Source organism: Simochromis diagramma, unplaced genomic scaffold (genome assembly GCF_900408965.1).
Source record: "Simochromis diagramma unplaced genomic scaffold, fSimDia1.1 OVJJ01000816.1, whole genome shotgun sequence".
In the NCBI taxonomy this organism is placed as follows: domain Eukaryota; kingdom Metazoa; phylum Chordata; class Actinopteri; order Cichliformes; family Cichlidae; genus Simochromis; species Simochromis diagramma.
Genome location: NW_024386908.1, coordinates 16,011,543 through 16,028,505, shown reverse-complemented (window position 1 = coordinate 16,028,505; position 16,963 = coordinate 16,011,543). Strand labels below are relative to the sequence as shown.

General features: G+C 37.9%; 1 protein-coding gene across 1 annotated transcript; it reads left to right on the top strand.

Annotated features, from left to right (window-relative positions):
- Nucleotides 1-19: 19 nt before the first annotated feature.
- Nucleotides 20-15,914, top strand: gnsa (glucosamine (N-acetyl)-6-sulfatase a). Its single transcript, XM_040035703.1, has 14 exons — nucleotides 20-343; nucleotides 3,216-3,275; nucleotides 3,992-4,198; nucleotides 5,780-5,845; nucleotides 8,371-8,469; nucleotides 8,874-9,041; nucleotides 9,197-9,279; nucleotides 9,905-10,023; nucleotides 10,343-10,446; nucleotides 11,341-11,442; nucleotides 11,757-11,867; nucleotides 11,981-12,091; nucleotides 12,584-12,744; nucleotides 13,131-15,914. The coding sequence occupies exons 1-14, from the start codon at nucleotides 173-175 to the stop codon at nucleotides 13,204-13,206; spliced, it is 1,638 nt and encodes a 545-aa protein (XP_039891637.1). The 5' UTR covers nucleotides 20-172; the 3' UTR covers nucleotides 13,207-15,914.
- The last annotated feature ends 1,049 nt before the right edge of the window (nucleotides 15,915-16,963 follow it).

Below are 16,963 nucleotides of genomic sequence, written 5' to 3'. Positions count from 1 at the left end.
AAATGATGCGGGCTTCCGTACACCACGTGACCAGCAAACAGGGAAGCGTTGAGTCAGGGTTGAGCTCGTGCCCGTGTTTTTGCAGTCACGGAGGAGCGGCCTCTCCATTTCACGCTGTTATAAGGCGCAACGCGGATGGTAGAGACACTCTGCTTCAGAAGTTTGTAGCTGGATGAAGAAAATGGGCTCTTTTCGCTGCTCTGGGCCGAAGATGTTCAGCTTTCTCCTGATCTGCGTCACTTTGTGGAGCCACCTAAGCGGGAGCAGCGGGGCCAGCTCTTCCCGGAGACCTAACATCGTTCTGATCCTCACCGACGACCTGGACATCGCTATCGGGGGTCTGGTCAGTAGGAGCTTATCTGAGAGTCGTGACATTGTTTTTTTTTTTTTTTTTTAAATGACATTAAACCAGCTGACAGCTAACATTCCTGACAGCAAACATCATGCAGGCATCCGACAGAGTCAGCAGGCTTGTCAATCCATCACCACCAATGTTTTTATTATAATTTAAAAAACAAATCTAGAAGAAATGTTTTTAGCCAGCCAGAGGATGTTATGTTTATAAAGACTGGGTCTACGTAAATGAGTTGTTTGTGCTATAATAACCAGTCTGACAGTAATGGTAATACATAATAATTATAATAATCCCGAAGTAAACACTTTAAATCTGGTCTGTCAAACAGCACGATCTGATCTCAAGTGGGCTAGGCCCGTTAAACTATTACATGCAGATTTATACACATATTTAAAAAGAAAGAAGTGTTATGCTTACAGAAGGTATAAAATGATTTTACCTGACCAGCTTTCATTTCTCCCCACTGGGCTTCCAGGCCCATTAAATCAGGCTTTTACTGGCCCAAAAAGGATGCTAAAATAATTAAATTAGTAGTATAGAGCTAGATTAGTTAGCAACTTAAAGTTTTGAAATAAATGTCATGGAGACCAGGTGCGGTAAATGCGATGCCCTTCTTTAGATTCACCTCTGCAGGTAAGAGTGCGAAAGAAATAACTCTGCCAAATTTTAAGATCATGCCAGGTTCACACCCCTCTTAAAAATGTGTACAACATAAGGCATTATTTTAGGTTACATTTACTTTCATTTCATGAGAGATTTGTTTACAAACAGGTAATGAATAGCCCAAGATGTCTTTTAAAAAGAAGGGCAACAACAGTATTTTCCCATCTTTAAATTAAACCAGCTGATTTAAAGATGCTTTCCGATCATTTTTACCCCTCCATGGTAAATCTGGCATCACCATCACACAAGAACGGAAAATCTTTTTATTCAGAAATTAGTGTGATTAATGATTTCACTACAATGTTTATATTTTTTTGACCCACTCCTGGTCTTTATGCTGTTTAATGGACACTGCTGTTTAAAAGAGTAAAACATAACTCCGTAAAGTCACTGCGGAAAGTAACTGATGTGAGACTGTAATCAAAACAAAAACTGCTGATACATGTGTTTCGCAGGTTAAATGTTGTTACATCATCAACGAAGGTCAGGGATTGTTGCTGATCATGTGCCTTTATTTCTACTCTTAACCTGTGTGTGTCCAAAAACTCCTGACTACATGTTGATGCTTGACTTTTATCAAATTTACATCACACTGGTGACTTTAAAGCCACATCTAATATAAAGCTACTGATAGATATTGCCATTACCTAAAGAACAGCTTAATTTAAACATAATGCCAAATTTATGTATAAAATAAAAAATCATCTCCAGTGTTAAATTAACACTAGAGAGTGTCTATATGGGTCCACACCTCTGAGTGTTAAATACAACACTGTTGAGTGTTAAATTAACACTTTTGACAGTGTTATATGTTTAAAAGTAACCTAGTCAGTTTTGACGATTAACAAAGACTAACACTGAGCAGTGCTGATTTTCTAACACTGGAATATTTCTAACATTTTGAGTTATTTTCCCGTGTTAGAAAATCAGCACTGCTCAGTGTTAGTCTTTGTTAATCGTCAAAACTGACTAGGTTACTTTTACACATATAACACTGTCAAAGGTGTTAATTTAACACTCAACAGTGTTGTATTTAACACTCAGAGGTGTGGACCCATATAGACACTCTCTAGTGTTAATTTAACACTGGGGATTTTGCTGTGCATGCTGAGCCTTATTTTTGACTTTAGTTTGAGTAAAGAGTCCAACTTTAGATTATTTTGTGCTGTTTTGAGTATCTGAACCTAGTATTACACGAATTCACCTTCAGTTGTAGCAGCAGTTATATTACAGAGCCACAGTATGTTAATCCATTTATTTTGTGCTGATTAGTGCACAAAATGCTCAGTGTTTTTCCAGAGGTGTGTAATCTCTGCTCTGTCTGAGACCACAGTCATGTGAAAAAGTGAGGGCACCACATGGAAACCTTTGGCGTTATTGACATCTTTGCTCAAGCAAACATGTGGTCTGCTTTCAAACAGGATCTACAGATAAAGGTGAATGGTACAACAATGGATAAAATACTTTGCAGTTGAAAAGACTCTGTCATTGGGATCATGAGGTAATGCTGATTGCCCAATTTAGCACAGATCATATGGGTGTTTTGCTTGATTGTCCACCAGTCTCAGACATCAGTTTGCTGACACTTTTGACAGATTTTGGTGGTTTTAATTGAAGTACTCCCTCTTTTATATAGTCCTAAAGCATTTCAGTTAATTAATCATGTCATAAACCTCAATTTCTCCTTCTGAGCCAATCCCCAATGTACATGCACAAGTCTGCTTTGGGCTTCTTGGAGACTTTGTCAGTTTTCTGACAGCACTTTTTGAGGATTTAGTGTTAGAGCTGAAGCATTTCTTCAAACTTTTTTTTTTTTTTTTAATCCTTTGATAACAAGTGTTTTTTAAACCCTAAGAGAAATCCAGTCATCGGCATTTAATCTGAAATCCTTGATTATAATTTCATAAATGGGAAGATGTGATGAATGTACGTTTACTTACTTTTCCACTGTTGCTGTTCCAATGCTGAACTAAACTTTGTGTCATTTATTTTAGCATTTCACCCTCTGAAAGCACTGTTTCAAATAGATCAAATATTTGCTGGTCTAAAAAAAAAAAGCCGTTTCTATGACAGCGGCCTTCTCAATAGGACAAAAACTACATCCTGTTATTGCTGATGGCCAAAAAGCAAACAAAGAGTTTAAGTGCAGGGAATTTAATTCATGTCAGCTAAAATATAAAATGTGTTTTCCTTTCAGAATCCACTGAACAAGACGAAAAAACTCATTGGTGACGCAGGGATGACCTTCACAAACGCAGTAAGTATAGCCTGCCTACATGTTCCTCTTGTCATCAGCATAGACTGTATATCAAAGATGGACTTAGCTACTGTAATATCACCCATTTGATTTGTGAAATCTTTTGAAACCTGAGATCGTAGCTTCACGGCACAAATGCAGGAAGGACCAGGTTTAAAAAACAAAAAAAAACAAAAAACAGATATGCTACATGCTAATGCAGCAAGCTCCTAATCACAAGGTAGCTTAACCCTAAAGTAAACCCTGCTTTATGGTTCTTTTGGACACTAAATAGGACCATAAAATTTCAAATAACCATATGAATATAAAGTGAGACTTGACTTGACCAACTGGGACCATAAATTTATTGAGAAAGTGTTTAAGGTAATAAATTAATCAAGTAGGAAAAAAAAAATTCTCGCCCACTTCTATATAACTTCTTTTTGCAATCAGAGGAGTCGCCCCCTGCTGGCCATTAGAAAGAACGACATTTTAAGACATTTTGCACTAGCTTTACTTTTCAGACCCACAATTATGTACATCTTTTATATACAGCTTTCAGGGACTATTAAGTGTATCATTTTAGCCCTGCTTTGCGTCTGTACATTATTTTGTAGCATTATCTAAAATGACTTTAAATGTAAATGATTTTACATAAAAGCTGCATGTAGAGAATCACAAGTCAAATATAATTAAAGAAAATCCTTTCAGTTTCGTCTCGCGTCTTTTTCCTTCAGTTTGTTGCCAGCCCGCTCTGCTGCCCCAGTCGTGCCAGCATCTTGACGGGGAAATACCCCCACAACCACCACGTCATCAACAACACCTTGGATGGAAACTGTAGCAGCAAAGCCTGGCAGAAGAGCGAGGAGCCGCACACCTTCCCTGCCTTACTGAAGGCCTCCGCTGGCTACCAGACATTCTTTGCTGGGAAATATCTCAACCAGGTGAGTGTCGCTTTTTTGCCAGAATCGGTGACTTGCCTTTAGTAAGAGGTCGTCCCCCTTTGTTCTTGTACTGCGCTGTTATCTGAAGAATGAAGGAGCTCAAAAATAATTTGTTGGTGTAATTCCCCTGTAATTAAATGGAATTTCAATGTCTTTTATTTGAAATACAATATCAGCACTTTTAAGTAGAACATGAATAATTGGTATACTTCAGCTAGTTTATAGGAAACGAGGCCCATTTTTTTTTTTAAATACTGTGTAAGTAAATTTAAGAAATGTGTAATTTCATAATAATTTTGCATTAAAAAATCAATACACAGTACTTTTCGGGGCCTGGGCCATGTTATGAAGTGGCTTAACCTTGCCTCTGGGAATTTAAGAAAAGAAGACACAAATTACACTGCAAGTGATTTTAAGTACTTTGTCTCCTTTCCTTTAAAATACCCAGAGGGTGAGGGAACACTGAACCACTCCGTAATACAGCCCGAGCCCTGAAAAGCACAGAATATTGTTTTGTTTGTTTGTTTTTAACCACTACATTTCCAGAAAATCAGCTAATTACAGTTGTTTACAGTACTTAAAATGTGGAAACTTAAACTGTCATTTATCTCTTGTCCTGTAAAATTAGTTATGCACTACTTAAGTTTACTTAAAATATAGTTATGTGTTTTTCTTTTCTATAAAATAACTTTGGTTATCCAATATCTAAAATTACTTGCACTATATTTTATTTAATTTTTCCTGTATGAACCAGATTTGTTGCCTCTTTTTCTAGTATACCTCTCTCTGAGTAGGTAAACTTTGTACATAAATATCATTATATTGTAATTTCAAATAAAATATACTGAAGTTTTAAATCGTATGCATGTGTCAGAGATGCATAAAAGTGAGGCATCTTTACTGCAGTGTTCAGGAGACTGTCATTAGATGTGCAGTCATACGATCTATCATCTGAGGGTGAAGGTTACATCTCCCCTTGTGATTAACAGATGGTCAAATAGAGAACCAGAACGTCCTGTTTGTTAGGATGTTTAAAGTGTCACCAAAAAAGCCACTTGGGCCTGTTTTGCTACTTCTCCTTTTCACTCTGTCTTTGAGCATTTATGTACCAGAAAATGAAAGAACATTTTCAAACTGGATTGAGCAGGTCGAGTCCTGCAGAATAAACACGGCATGATTCACGTCATTGTACAGTCGCATACATCAGGTAGATCAATGTCACACAGTGTGGCTCGCAGGGAATTTGGAAGATAACTAAAAATCTTGCAAATGTCTCTACATGGAAATCAGCTGTGATGTCTTTTATGTTTCAAATAAATTTTATGATTTTCAACAAAATGTATTTCAACAAAAAATTAAACTTTTACACTTAAATTTGGTTTAAATACTGTGGTTCGGCTGAGCAAATCGATCCTGTCTGAAAGGTGGAAATCTTTTTGAAACGTGGCGGTGAGGTCTGAAATGGAAACCATGAAGAACATATGCGTTTATATGTCGTGCTCATCTATTTTTTTTGCAGGGTAATTCTCTTCATCTCGTCATGCAGAACTGCACATACTCAACATTTATGCTATTTTGCAGTATGGGCACTCGGAAGCTGGTGGAGTGGAGCACATTCCTCCAGGTTGGAGTTACTGGGTCGGGCTGGTAAGTCTGAATGTTCACATTATTTGCTTTTATAGATATCATGGACCAGTTTTAGAGCTTACCTTATTGTCAGAGACAGTCATGCAACTATAATCTCAAAACTATACCATTTCAAGTTGGACTGACTCCACAAGTTTCTGAGAAACTCAAATTCCTATGGTCTGAGGAACATTTGGCCCTCTTTGTCTTTAGAGGTCTTATAAACCTAAGGGTTAAACTCCAGAGTAAAGAAACAGCTGTGAATTTGAGCTGTCATGTTTCACTGCAGTATTATTCTATCATTCTGCCTTGTGTTAGTCTCCTCTTCTATTACTGCTTTTATTCCTCAGCATTTTTCTTAGACAATCCAAAGTGTCCGTGGCTTCGCTGCTTCTTCTGAGAACTTGTTTAGAGACTCGGCTGCCTTTGCTGATTGGAGTCTTAAGTTTTCTATTAGCAAATTCTGCATCTGCGATAAAGCTGCTCGTCTGTCTCTGTGAACAGTGATTGATGTATTGATCGTCACATGATGTGGTCATTTTGGGCGTCTGCCTGTTGATGCTATCAATCAGAGTTTATTTAGTTCAACATCTGAGTTACTGTAAATGCTGCTCCAAAGGAAAATTCAGCTCCTGGAAATGAAGGCTTGTGTAAATCCAAGAATTTTCCTAAAACCATCATGTTTACTGCGAATTTCCCTGAAAGGTTAGGATTAAATCTGTCAGAAGAGAAGTCATTTACAAAGCATCTTATCCCTTAATTCCTAAGGTGCAAACCTTAACTGTTAATGCCGGGGAGAAGGACATATAAGAGTTTTAGATGTAGTACCATGGGAGCGTATCGAATTAACTCTCTGCTACTCTTTCCTTTCAAGTGAGGAAATAAAGTGCAGTTTGTATTCTGCGGTTAATGATCTTCTTCAGCTTCAGATGGTCTGCGCAGTACAACCAATGTAGTTCTTTCCCTGCTACTGATGGGAAATAGGACAAGTTCAGTATCAGAAAATTGAGCATTATGTGTAATTTTTATATCTCCATGACTTTGCAATAGAGATCTTGACTCAGCTGGTTGTATTTAGGTTATTCTTTATTAAAGCGAGGTTGCAGAATGTCTGTCTCACTTTTTATCACCATCTTGACACACAAAAGTTGTTTGTTTTTTATCCATATTTTTCTTTGTTTTATTATTTCCATGAGTTCCCAGTTCATATTTAATGTTGCAAAAATGTGTATTTCTGATTAAATCAGAGCTGATATGAAGCTACCTCACACACCACTGTGAAATGTAGGCGGTCATGTGGCTAAATAAGGAGACAGACTAATAAAAAGGCTAAAATTAGATTTGTGTGGATTTACAGAAGGTCTCTAACTGGTTTGCAGAAGTCGGAGGTCACGTCCAGACTGCCGTGCAGACTGGTTTATCTTCACTGTCACTGGATGAACAAACACAGATTAGAGCCGTGGTCCCATGACTTGGAAGTTTATCATAACAAAGAGCGAGACTCATGCGGTTTATAAGATTTTGGCAGTTTAAGCCAGTAATCCTTCTGGCGCTGCCCCAGAGTCACTATCACTATGCTTTGAGGGAACTTTTAACAATATGTTTCCATGAACTGCAGCTCGTCTCTGGTCATTGGTGACTTCATGTGATCAGCTGTGAGCAACAGTTGTAACTGCTGTTTTTAAGAAAAAAATAATTAGATTTTAGTCAGTGTGAAAGAAAACCCACCGACACCGTAAGGAAATCATTCTTGAAGCTGTCATATTTGTTTGGATTTCATCTGTGTTATTAAATCAGTTTGCAACAACTGTATATAAATGATGGATGCAGCGACCGTCATGACAACCATTAGTTTTGGACCCTGCACTTCATCATCATTAGTGTTTTGGCCGCCTTCTTGCTGGTTATTAGGAGTGAGAAGTGACTGTATTTGAAGAGGGTGACCTGCTTCGCTATCATGACCCTAACTTGTATCCAAATGGAAGAATTATAAAAACAATGTAGTCACTGTACACTTGTTGTAGAAAGTAAAACTATCGATACAAGCTAAAACTATTTCAGCCTATAAACTCGCTTATTTCTGTGACATTAGTGTCAACGTGGAAGAACTCGTATTTTTGGTCCCAGCATCAAGTGGCCATTAGAGGAACTGCAGTTTTAGGACTTTTTTTTTTTTTTTTTTTTTTTTTTTCTGAACCCTGAAGGTTTCCAGGTTTCTTAACCCTAACCCCGTGCATGATTCAAAAATAAATATCAGGCTTTTTATATTGACTTCTTAAAATTCATTTCAGCTTCTTAGACCACGATTATATAGATACATACATACATACATACATACATACATACATACATACATACATATAATACACACCTGGAAATGATTTCTTCCACTAGGTGTTTTATTCTGTGTGATTTAAGGCTGGGAAATCTGAAATGAAGAGGACGGTACATGTGCTTACGTAATAATTTGCAGTTCTTTACACATGATCCGAGTGGCTCTTTAAACCTGAAGTGTTTTACAGAGTCGTGTCGTTTGTGTTTTCCAGGATAAAAACTCTAAATACTACAACTACACACTATCAGTGAATGGGAAGGCTCAGAAGCACGGAGCCGACTACAGCAAAGATTACCTGACAGATCTACTGGTGAGAGACCTTTGATATGACTGCACACCGTCCTTTACTTCATTTATATAGCCACAAATGTAAAGCATCCTTGTCTTGTTACTTTAAAGACAGTTTTTGGTTCACACTTCCATTTTTAGGGACAAAATAGAAAAGATAGAATTCATGTCTGCTTGATAAATTACCGTAAATTAAAGGTTTTTGGGTGAAACCCCCCTAGATTTTAAGAGAGAGGGCTCTACTCTGCTTTTTTTTTTTTGTTATGTTTGACTTAATATAATGTCAGAGAAAAAGAGGTAACTTCTTTTATATTGTTTGTAAGACCAACAGTCTGACAGAGAGACAGCCATGTACAATGATGTAAGGGTCACATGCAGAAATGATCAGCGATCAAAGGCTCTGATCACTCTCTTCCTCGTTCTCAGGCCAACATGTCTCTAGACTTCCTCCAGTATAAAACCAGCTACCAGCCGTTCTTCATGATGGTGTCCACGCCGGCCCCCCACTCCCCCTGGACGGCAGCACCTCAGTACCAGAAACGCTTCAACAACACCAAAGCTCCCCGAGATCCCAACTTCAACGTCCACGGGAAGGTAGAATTTATTTTTTTTTAAAGTTCTTGCTGAATTTCGCTGGTTCCAAAGTAAGATGGAAGAAAGCGCTCGGTTAATAAGTTCTGTTGGGTTACATCAGTCTCTACGCTAAAGAGGACCTTGCTAATCATGATCACTTTCATTTCTCCCCTCAGGACAAACACTGGTTGATCAGACAGGCTAAAACTCCCATGTCAAACTCCTCCATTCAGTTTCTGGATGATGCCTTCAGGGGACGGTCAGTCGCTTCACCTCCTCACCTTCCTCTTTCTTTGCTCCACTTCCTTATTTCCTTTTTGAAACATCCTCCTCAGCTCCTTACCAGACCACTGCTTTCTGTCACCTTTCACATCCTCCTAATTCTCCTCCTTTCTTTTCACCTTCAGGTCTTAACATAGTTTCCCACAGATTTAGCTTGTTTTTGCAGCAGTGTGTGTGCAGCTCCTTTCTGGCCACCAGCTTTCTTAAATGAGTCAATATTAATTTAAAAATACCATTTATACATTTCTCCACTGTAAATATTTTATTGGCCAAGTTTTTTCTGACATGAAATATAATCAGCTGCTTCATCCCCGAGTCTGTCATCCTTTGCTTGGACTCCACCATCACATTGTGCTTTACAGCCTCGATGAGCCTGGTGTAGTGGCCCAAAGAACACCTCTTAGTTTGTGCTACAGCCGACCAATGACAAGAAAACAGTCCTACAAAGGGTCAGCAAATCATCCAGAATGCAGCTACGAGGCTTCAGTTCAATTCAATTTTATTTCTACAGCACCAAATCACAACAACAGTCGACTTAGGCACTTTATACTGTAAGGTAGGCCCTTACAGACCACTCATTCCCGGTTTATCTCGTCCTACAGGTGGCAAACGTTACTGTCAGTGGACGACCTGGTGGAGAAAATAGTGAAGAGGTTGGAGGTCAGAGGTGAACTGAACAATACCTACATCTTCTTTACTTCTGATAATGGATATCACACAGGTATGTCTGTGCGAGCGCTTTTTGTTTTTTATTTCAACATCTACAGTTTTTCAGAGGATAGTTTAACAGCAAGGTTTTTAGTGTGGTAGGGTTTGGTTAGCTCTCACTGCTAATTGTTTCCCACCCTTTTATACCTACAAAGGTTTAAAACATGAGAAACAAAACTGCTTTAAAATTGTCAGTACTGTTGAAAATGTGGCCAAATCTCAGTCACAACCTAAAAGTGACGTCTCAGATGATAAGAAGTGCGTGAGACTTGTTTTTTGGACGCAGAGTAAAGAAAATGAAAGGACTTTCTTCCTGTCTCTTCCTGTTTCAGGTCAGTTCTCTCTCCCAGTGGATAAAAGGCAGCTGTATGAGTTTGACATCAGAGTTCCTCTCATGGTCAGAGGACCAAATATCAAACCCAACCAGACCAGCCAGGTACACACACACACACACACACGCACACACACGCACACACACGCACACACACACACACGCACACACACGCACACACACGCACACACACGCACACGCACACGAAAGATGAGATGCCTTTGCTCTCTAATCAATATTTAGTATTTATCATTATTCACTGATCCTCTATTAATACAGTTACTGTTGAAATCATATTCTCTGTCTATATTATAATCTTATAACCTCTGACATATTTAAGGAACTGGTTCCAGTATAGGTTTTTTTTTTTAAAGCATTACTATCATAAAAATTAAACTGATGCTATATTCTTTCAAGATCCAGGCCAGTTTTTAAGTTTCCATTCACTTTAAGTTATCTATAACTCCCTCACAGATCACTGCATTCTGTTTTTGTTTGCATTTTACACACATTTAGTTTATTTTGGACATCGGGGTGTAAACTGAGAGCTAAAAACTGAAACGATTAACATCATATCACCAGAAACTCAGTGGAACCACCCACAATCCAGAAAGTTTGAGAACATTTGCAGTTACTTCTACCTGCATATGTTTTGGCTGAATATTATTATCCTTGTTGCTGGTAGAAAACATTGACTTTAATTGATGTTTCACACTTTGTTGCCATTGATGTTTTTGGTATTAGTAATAATGTAATAAAGCAGTAAATATTAGTCACCTGTGTGTTATAAATAAATGCATATCCTGTTTTTATCTTGTTAGTGGATTTATATTCAGTGTAGCAGCATGAGCCCTCCTGTATTGGTCCCAAAAAGAGGAAAAGCAGCAAAGAGAGGAAAAAATCTACTTTGAACAGATGCACAGGATCTGTGTTTAGAGATGGTGCATCCATTTTGCTGGCCACATTTGTTGGATTGAGTGTTTCTTTTTGTCTTTCCAGATGTTGGTAGCGAACGTTGACCTTGGCCCGACCATCCTGGACATCGCCGGGTACAACGTCAACAAGACCCAAATGGACGGCATGTCGTTTCTGCCAATTATGGTGAGAAAACTAAGCTTGTGTTCTGCTTTTGTTGCCTATAATACAAGGTAAAGGAGGTGTGGTAATGAATTCAGGGACGGTTGAATATTAATATGCTTAGTCAGACCCAAGTATACAAATAAATCCTTTTATTTGTAGATATATTACTAACAAACAATTTTTACATCATCAAATGTTGATCAATTGCCACATCAACACATTACTCATAATATAATAAGAGGTAAGTGACAACTTATCAACAAAACTCAGTAATGATTATTAGGTAACAAAATAAATTTAAAGTCACACTTTTTCATATCTGTGTGTGTCACCAGGAGGGGAAGATGAACAGCAGCAGTTGGAGAACAGACATCCTGGTGGAGTACGAAGGCGAGGGCAGGAACAAGTCGGACCCTGCCTGCCCGCTACTGGGACCCGGAGTGTCGGTATGGAAACGGGGATGAAGTAAAACTTTGTTGTTGTTGTGGGTTGTTTTGTTTTTTGGGGGTTTTCAGCGGCACCAAAAATTAAACACAAATAACAAACGTTTTTTCTATAGGAGTGTTTCCCAGACTGTGTGTGTGAGGACTCTTACAACAACACTTACGCCTGTGTGCGCACCATCGCCCGCTCTTCCAACCTGCAGTACTGCGAATTTGATGACAATGAGGTATAGTATTGTATTTATTTGCTTTTGATTTTCAGTCTTTAGCAATTTGTCAAGCTAGCCAGCTAACATTTGTATTCAAATGTTATTTTTGTTGGCACTAATGTTAGGCAAGATGGCTACGATTAGCTGTGCAACTTAGCTGTGCTGCATTAATCTGGTGATGGTTAGTTCATAAAGCTGAACTAACCAAAAGTGCTCCTTTTTATATTTTTGTGTAAGAAACTGATCCCGTATCCTTAATATAGAAATCAGTCAAGCAACTGGGACAGTTGGGAATGTCTCACTTTTAAGATAACATCTGTTGCAGCGCTAGCGATAAAAGAGGATTTACCATGTGAAAAATGCTTTGTATAGCACATTTAAAAGCACTGTGTGCAGGTTTTGAAAGGCTTTGATTTGCTGGCATCTAGTGGTCAAATCGAGAATGGCATGTCCTTGAGTTTCTTCAGTTTTGAATCATTAGCATATTTCACAGATGTCTATGTTCTGTAGGTTTTCGTAGAAGTCTACAACGTGACTGCAGACCCGTACCAGCTGACCAACATTGCAAAAACCATTGACAAGGAAGTCCTGGAGAAGATGAACCACCGGCTGATGATGCTGCAGTCCTGCTCCGCACAGTCATGTCGGACACCCGGCGTGTACGATCCGAGGTCTGTTCAGCAAAAATCTGCATTTTATCTTTTCTTTTTTTTTTAATCAATAAAATTATATGTGAATTCTCTCATACTTAACTTTTGGGAATTTAAATGTTTATCCCGCGCATTCACTTTTTTCTAAACTATTTAAATCATGGCTATTGCATAAATACACAATTACTGTGTACTTTTCAGTATTTTTCATGTAATGAGTTGTGATTTCTTGATAAATACCTTGAAAATAAAAATATCCTGTTACTCAAGAGTTCTATTTAAGTCAGCAATTAGTTTTTAATTAATTAATTACATTTTTTTTTTTTTACCTTTCTAGTAAAGTTTTCCAGGCTCTATTAACACACAAGCATTAATTATTCTACCCTGTGATATTTTCCTCCCCTCAGGTATAAATTTGACCCACGGCAAATGTTTACCAGCCACAGCTGGAGGCTCAGCAGACTCAGGCAGACACTGAAGTAGGAAGACTGCGAAGGATGTGGGGAAGCTGGGGAAGAAAGGCTGCGTTGAGTGATGTGTTCAGCCTTTCCTGATGTTGTTGCCTTGTTGTCGGGCCTCCTGAGCCAGTCTCTTTGTAAGATGAGGATGGAGAAGGGATCAGGTGGGGGTCATATTATGGCGCTGCTGGAAGATAGGAGGCCCACCTTTTAAACTGTCTGTTTGGACTGCTTTTCAATTATTTTGTCAGTAGGTGTGAAAGAGAGCCAGATTATTCAGAACTGATTTACACGAGGCAAGCCATGAATTAAAACCCTGTTTTCATATAAGCCTTACTTTGCACTGAACATATCACTTTAATTCCTTTCAACTACTCACTCTTCTAATTGTTTAATTTATGGTTGAACACTTGAATTTATCAGAGAAAGCTACAGAGCCCTTACTTTCCCATTAGGTGTGACTGGTTTTTTTTGTTTTGTTTTTTTTTCCCCCCTATCTCATGCACTCATTTTAAATTTTACTATAAATTCACTTATATGACTTTGCTCACTATGATTGGCATAAACTGCAGTTCCTCTAATGGCCACTTGAGGGTGGCTTCAAAAGTGAGGCAGTCCCAATAGATTCCCATGTTAAAATGTCAAACTTAGCACTAGAAATAAACACATTTACAGGCTGCTACAAAAAGCAGTTCTGGTCTTTACCGTTAATCTAACTCTTCATAACAACTGTAAGGTAGTTTAATTTAAAAATAACCCATTTATTTTAGTTATATTATGGTATAAGGATTATATGATTAGCCCCTCTTTAACTGGTGGATGCCAGCATAGATTTACTTCAGCTACTTTGAGTAACTAAACCGGAATTTCAACTTTATTTTTAATGCCTTTGTTCATTGTAGTTGTTTGACAAATAATGTGACCTGCTGTGTAGTTAATGATACAAAAGTCTGTCCAAGAAGTTTCTACTCCAATTTTAGTTGTTGTTGTTTTGGGGTTTGTTTTCTTTTTTTCTTTTGCACCAATTAGTCAACTTGTTTCTATTCAAAGCAATGATCCAATCAATGGAGCCATCTGCGTAAAACTAGAAAACAGACTAGACAGTATTTTTTTTTTTTTTTTCCTTACAATATTTCCCCTGAGTAAAAACACGCGCTGACGTTAGCTGAAAACTTTGGTCTTTGGACTGGAGGATGAACCTATCTTGCAAACCACTACCTAACACTGTAAAGCTTTCTTAGGTCAAACTAAAACTTTTTTTAGCAGATTTTTCTCCGTTATATTACAGCTGTATGCATTCGTTACAGACACGTAGGAGTTTATAATAAATAATCCTGTGCGCACAATAAGGAAATGTCACCTTAAGGGACTCTGGGGGCTCTGCAGAAAGTTGTACTTGAAATACTTCGGCAAATACAAGCTCTAAACTGCAAACAAGGCTCCACTTTAAGATTTTCATAAACAGTTCATGTATCCAGGTTAATTTTATCAGGTTTAGAGCAAAGTTCTCAGAGCAAAAGAGGTTCCTCTGACAGGCCGAAACAAATAGATCTTACAATTATTTAGCAAGTAAATTTTAAATTATCAGAATTATAAGACTGATTAATCAACTCAAGTTCAAGCCACAGTCACATTACCCTCTCAAGTTGCCCTGCACATCCTCCTGTGATGAAGGTAGCAAACAAAATTTGATCATTTCAGTCTCCCAGGTTTTATATGGTAACTCTAACACGATCCCCCTTCCCAATTTAGCGCAATGTCCAAGATAAATGACGACTGTTTGTTTTTGAGAGATTACACAAAACAAAAAACTTTTAATTTTAATTAATAAGGGTTTTTTAAAATTAAAAATAAGAGTTTGCTGACATTATTCTGCCGACCCCCTCAATTAAACTCCGATTGGATCCTTTTTCATTCTTAATGAGTGGTTAAAGTGTCGGCTATAAACTCTGTTTTGTTGGTTTGAGAAAGGTTGAACAGACAAACACGGTCAAAAATTTTGTAGCATAACATCAAAAATATAGCAGCTGTGGCTGCAATGCTTTCCAACTCTGATGTGACAACCACAGCTCATTGCACCCACTTGGCACGAGACCAGATATGCCACAGGTTGCCAAAAATAGGAGGACAGCAAGTCAGATGTAGCAACAGTACAGAGCATCCTGTAATTTTTCAAAATAAAAGACTGTGCACCAAACAACCCTTCCAAAACCATCCTAGTGGGGAAAAGATGGAGCAAAACTACATTTCTGATGCACTTCTCAAACTTGAGACGCACAAATTCATGGCCTACGTGAACTGAAAACATTGTGCTGATGTTCAAACTTGTAAAATTTATGTTCAGTAAGATGTGTGCTGATCACTCTGAGGTGGAAACCTCGGAGGGAAAATGCTAAACACGTTTTTAAAACGGACTGCGTGTCATGTTGACTGAGAACCGAAAAGACTTTCCCACGTTCTACTGTCTTGTTACTCTTTAATAATACTATTGTGTTCATGTATTGCCTCTTGCTCTGTATTCAAAAAACTGGACTGAATTCACGTGATCATCGAAATCCTCCACTGGACTGTTTTGCCGCCTCCCCCATACGATCACCGATCGTATCTTGGACTCACTGATGCACTTTCCGCTCTGTCAGAACAGTTCAGTCGTTTTGGCACCCTTGAGTAGTTTTTGATTATGTATTTTTGGCTTATGTGTTTTTGTCCAAATAAAGATCTATTCTAAAGCAATCACATTCTGCTTCAGTTTTTCACTTTAAAAAGATCCCAAAGTGTCCCACACTGCCTGAAATATTTATTAAGTTACATTTCTGACCTGCCTCAGTCCTACTGTCATTCAGTCACTGCAGTTAATAGCATTAGCTGTGATCCTGCATGTTACCAGAAATAACATCGTTAGTGACATCATACAGAGCCAAGAATATAAAAAACTGTCTGAAACAGCATTTAGAGCTGTGTAAAGCCCAAGCTTTTGGCTCACAGGGATTAACCTTATTTAAACATTTTGGGATTTAATGTACAGCTATTTTGTTCTTACCTCTTTTCATAACGTTGTTTGCAAGAATCTCCAGTGTCTGTAAATTTGCACACAAAATGCAATACAATACAAAATAAAATATAAGTTATAATTGGATGGAAAATTTTGGTCATTTTCAAATTTGTTACAAAATACTAACAACGTCCAAAATCCAAAGATTTGTGGTTTAAAAATGTATTTTTAAAAAAAATTTGAATCCAAGGACTGAGTCACAATGGAATGTTAAATAATGTAAAAGTTTTATTCAAAAGACTAACTTTTCAACATGATATTAACAGTAAACCTCCAAGTTTAAGACAGTCCAAAATTCACATTTATTAGGTTCATTTCAAATTCTGTAGAAAGAAAAGTTAGCGAAATTTGACAATCCAGGCCCGCGTCTCAGCAGTAATGGTGAACCAAACCTAATGGACTTAACCCAAGAACAGTAACACTATCACCCGATTTTACCCAATATACCCGACAAAAAATACTTCCCATCAAAATATATTAAAGTACAACAATATATGGAAAATTGAAGTACTCTTCTTTTACTACCCCCTATAAGTCTCATAAAAAGAAAAAAAAAAGGTATGCGGGGACCCTGTACCCTAAAATTAGTGAAAAATTAGGGAATGGTTAACTAAAAATAATAAAAAATAGAACTGGGAACTTGTTCTTTGGTCCATACATACCTGGGACATGTAAGCCCGGGACAGTTCAAGTTCAAATTTGTATTCGCCACATGCAGTGGCAGGTTGTC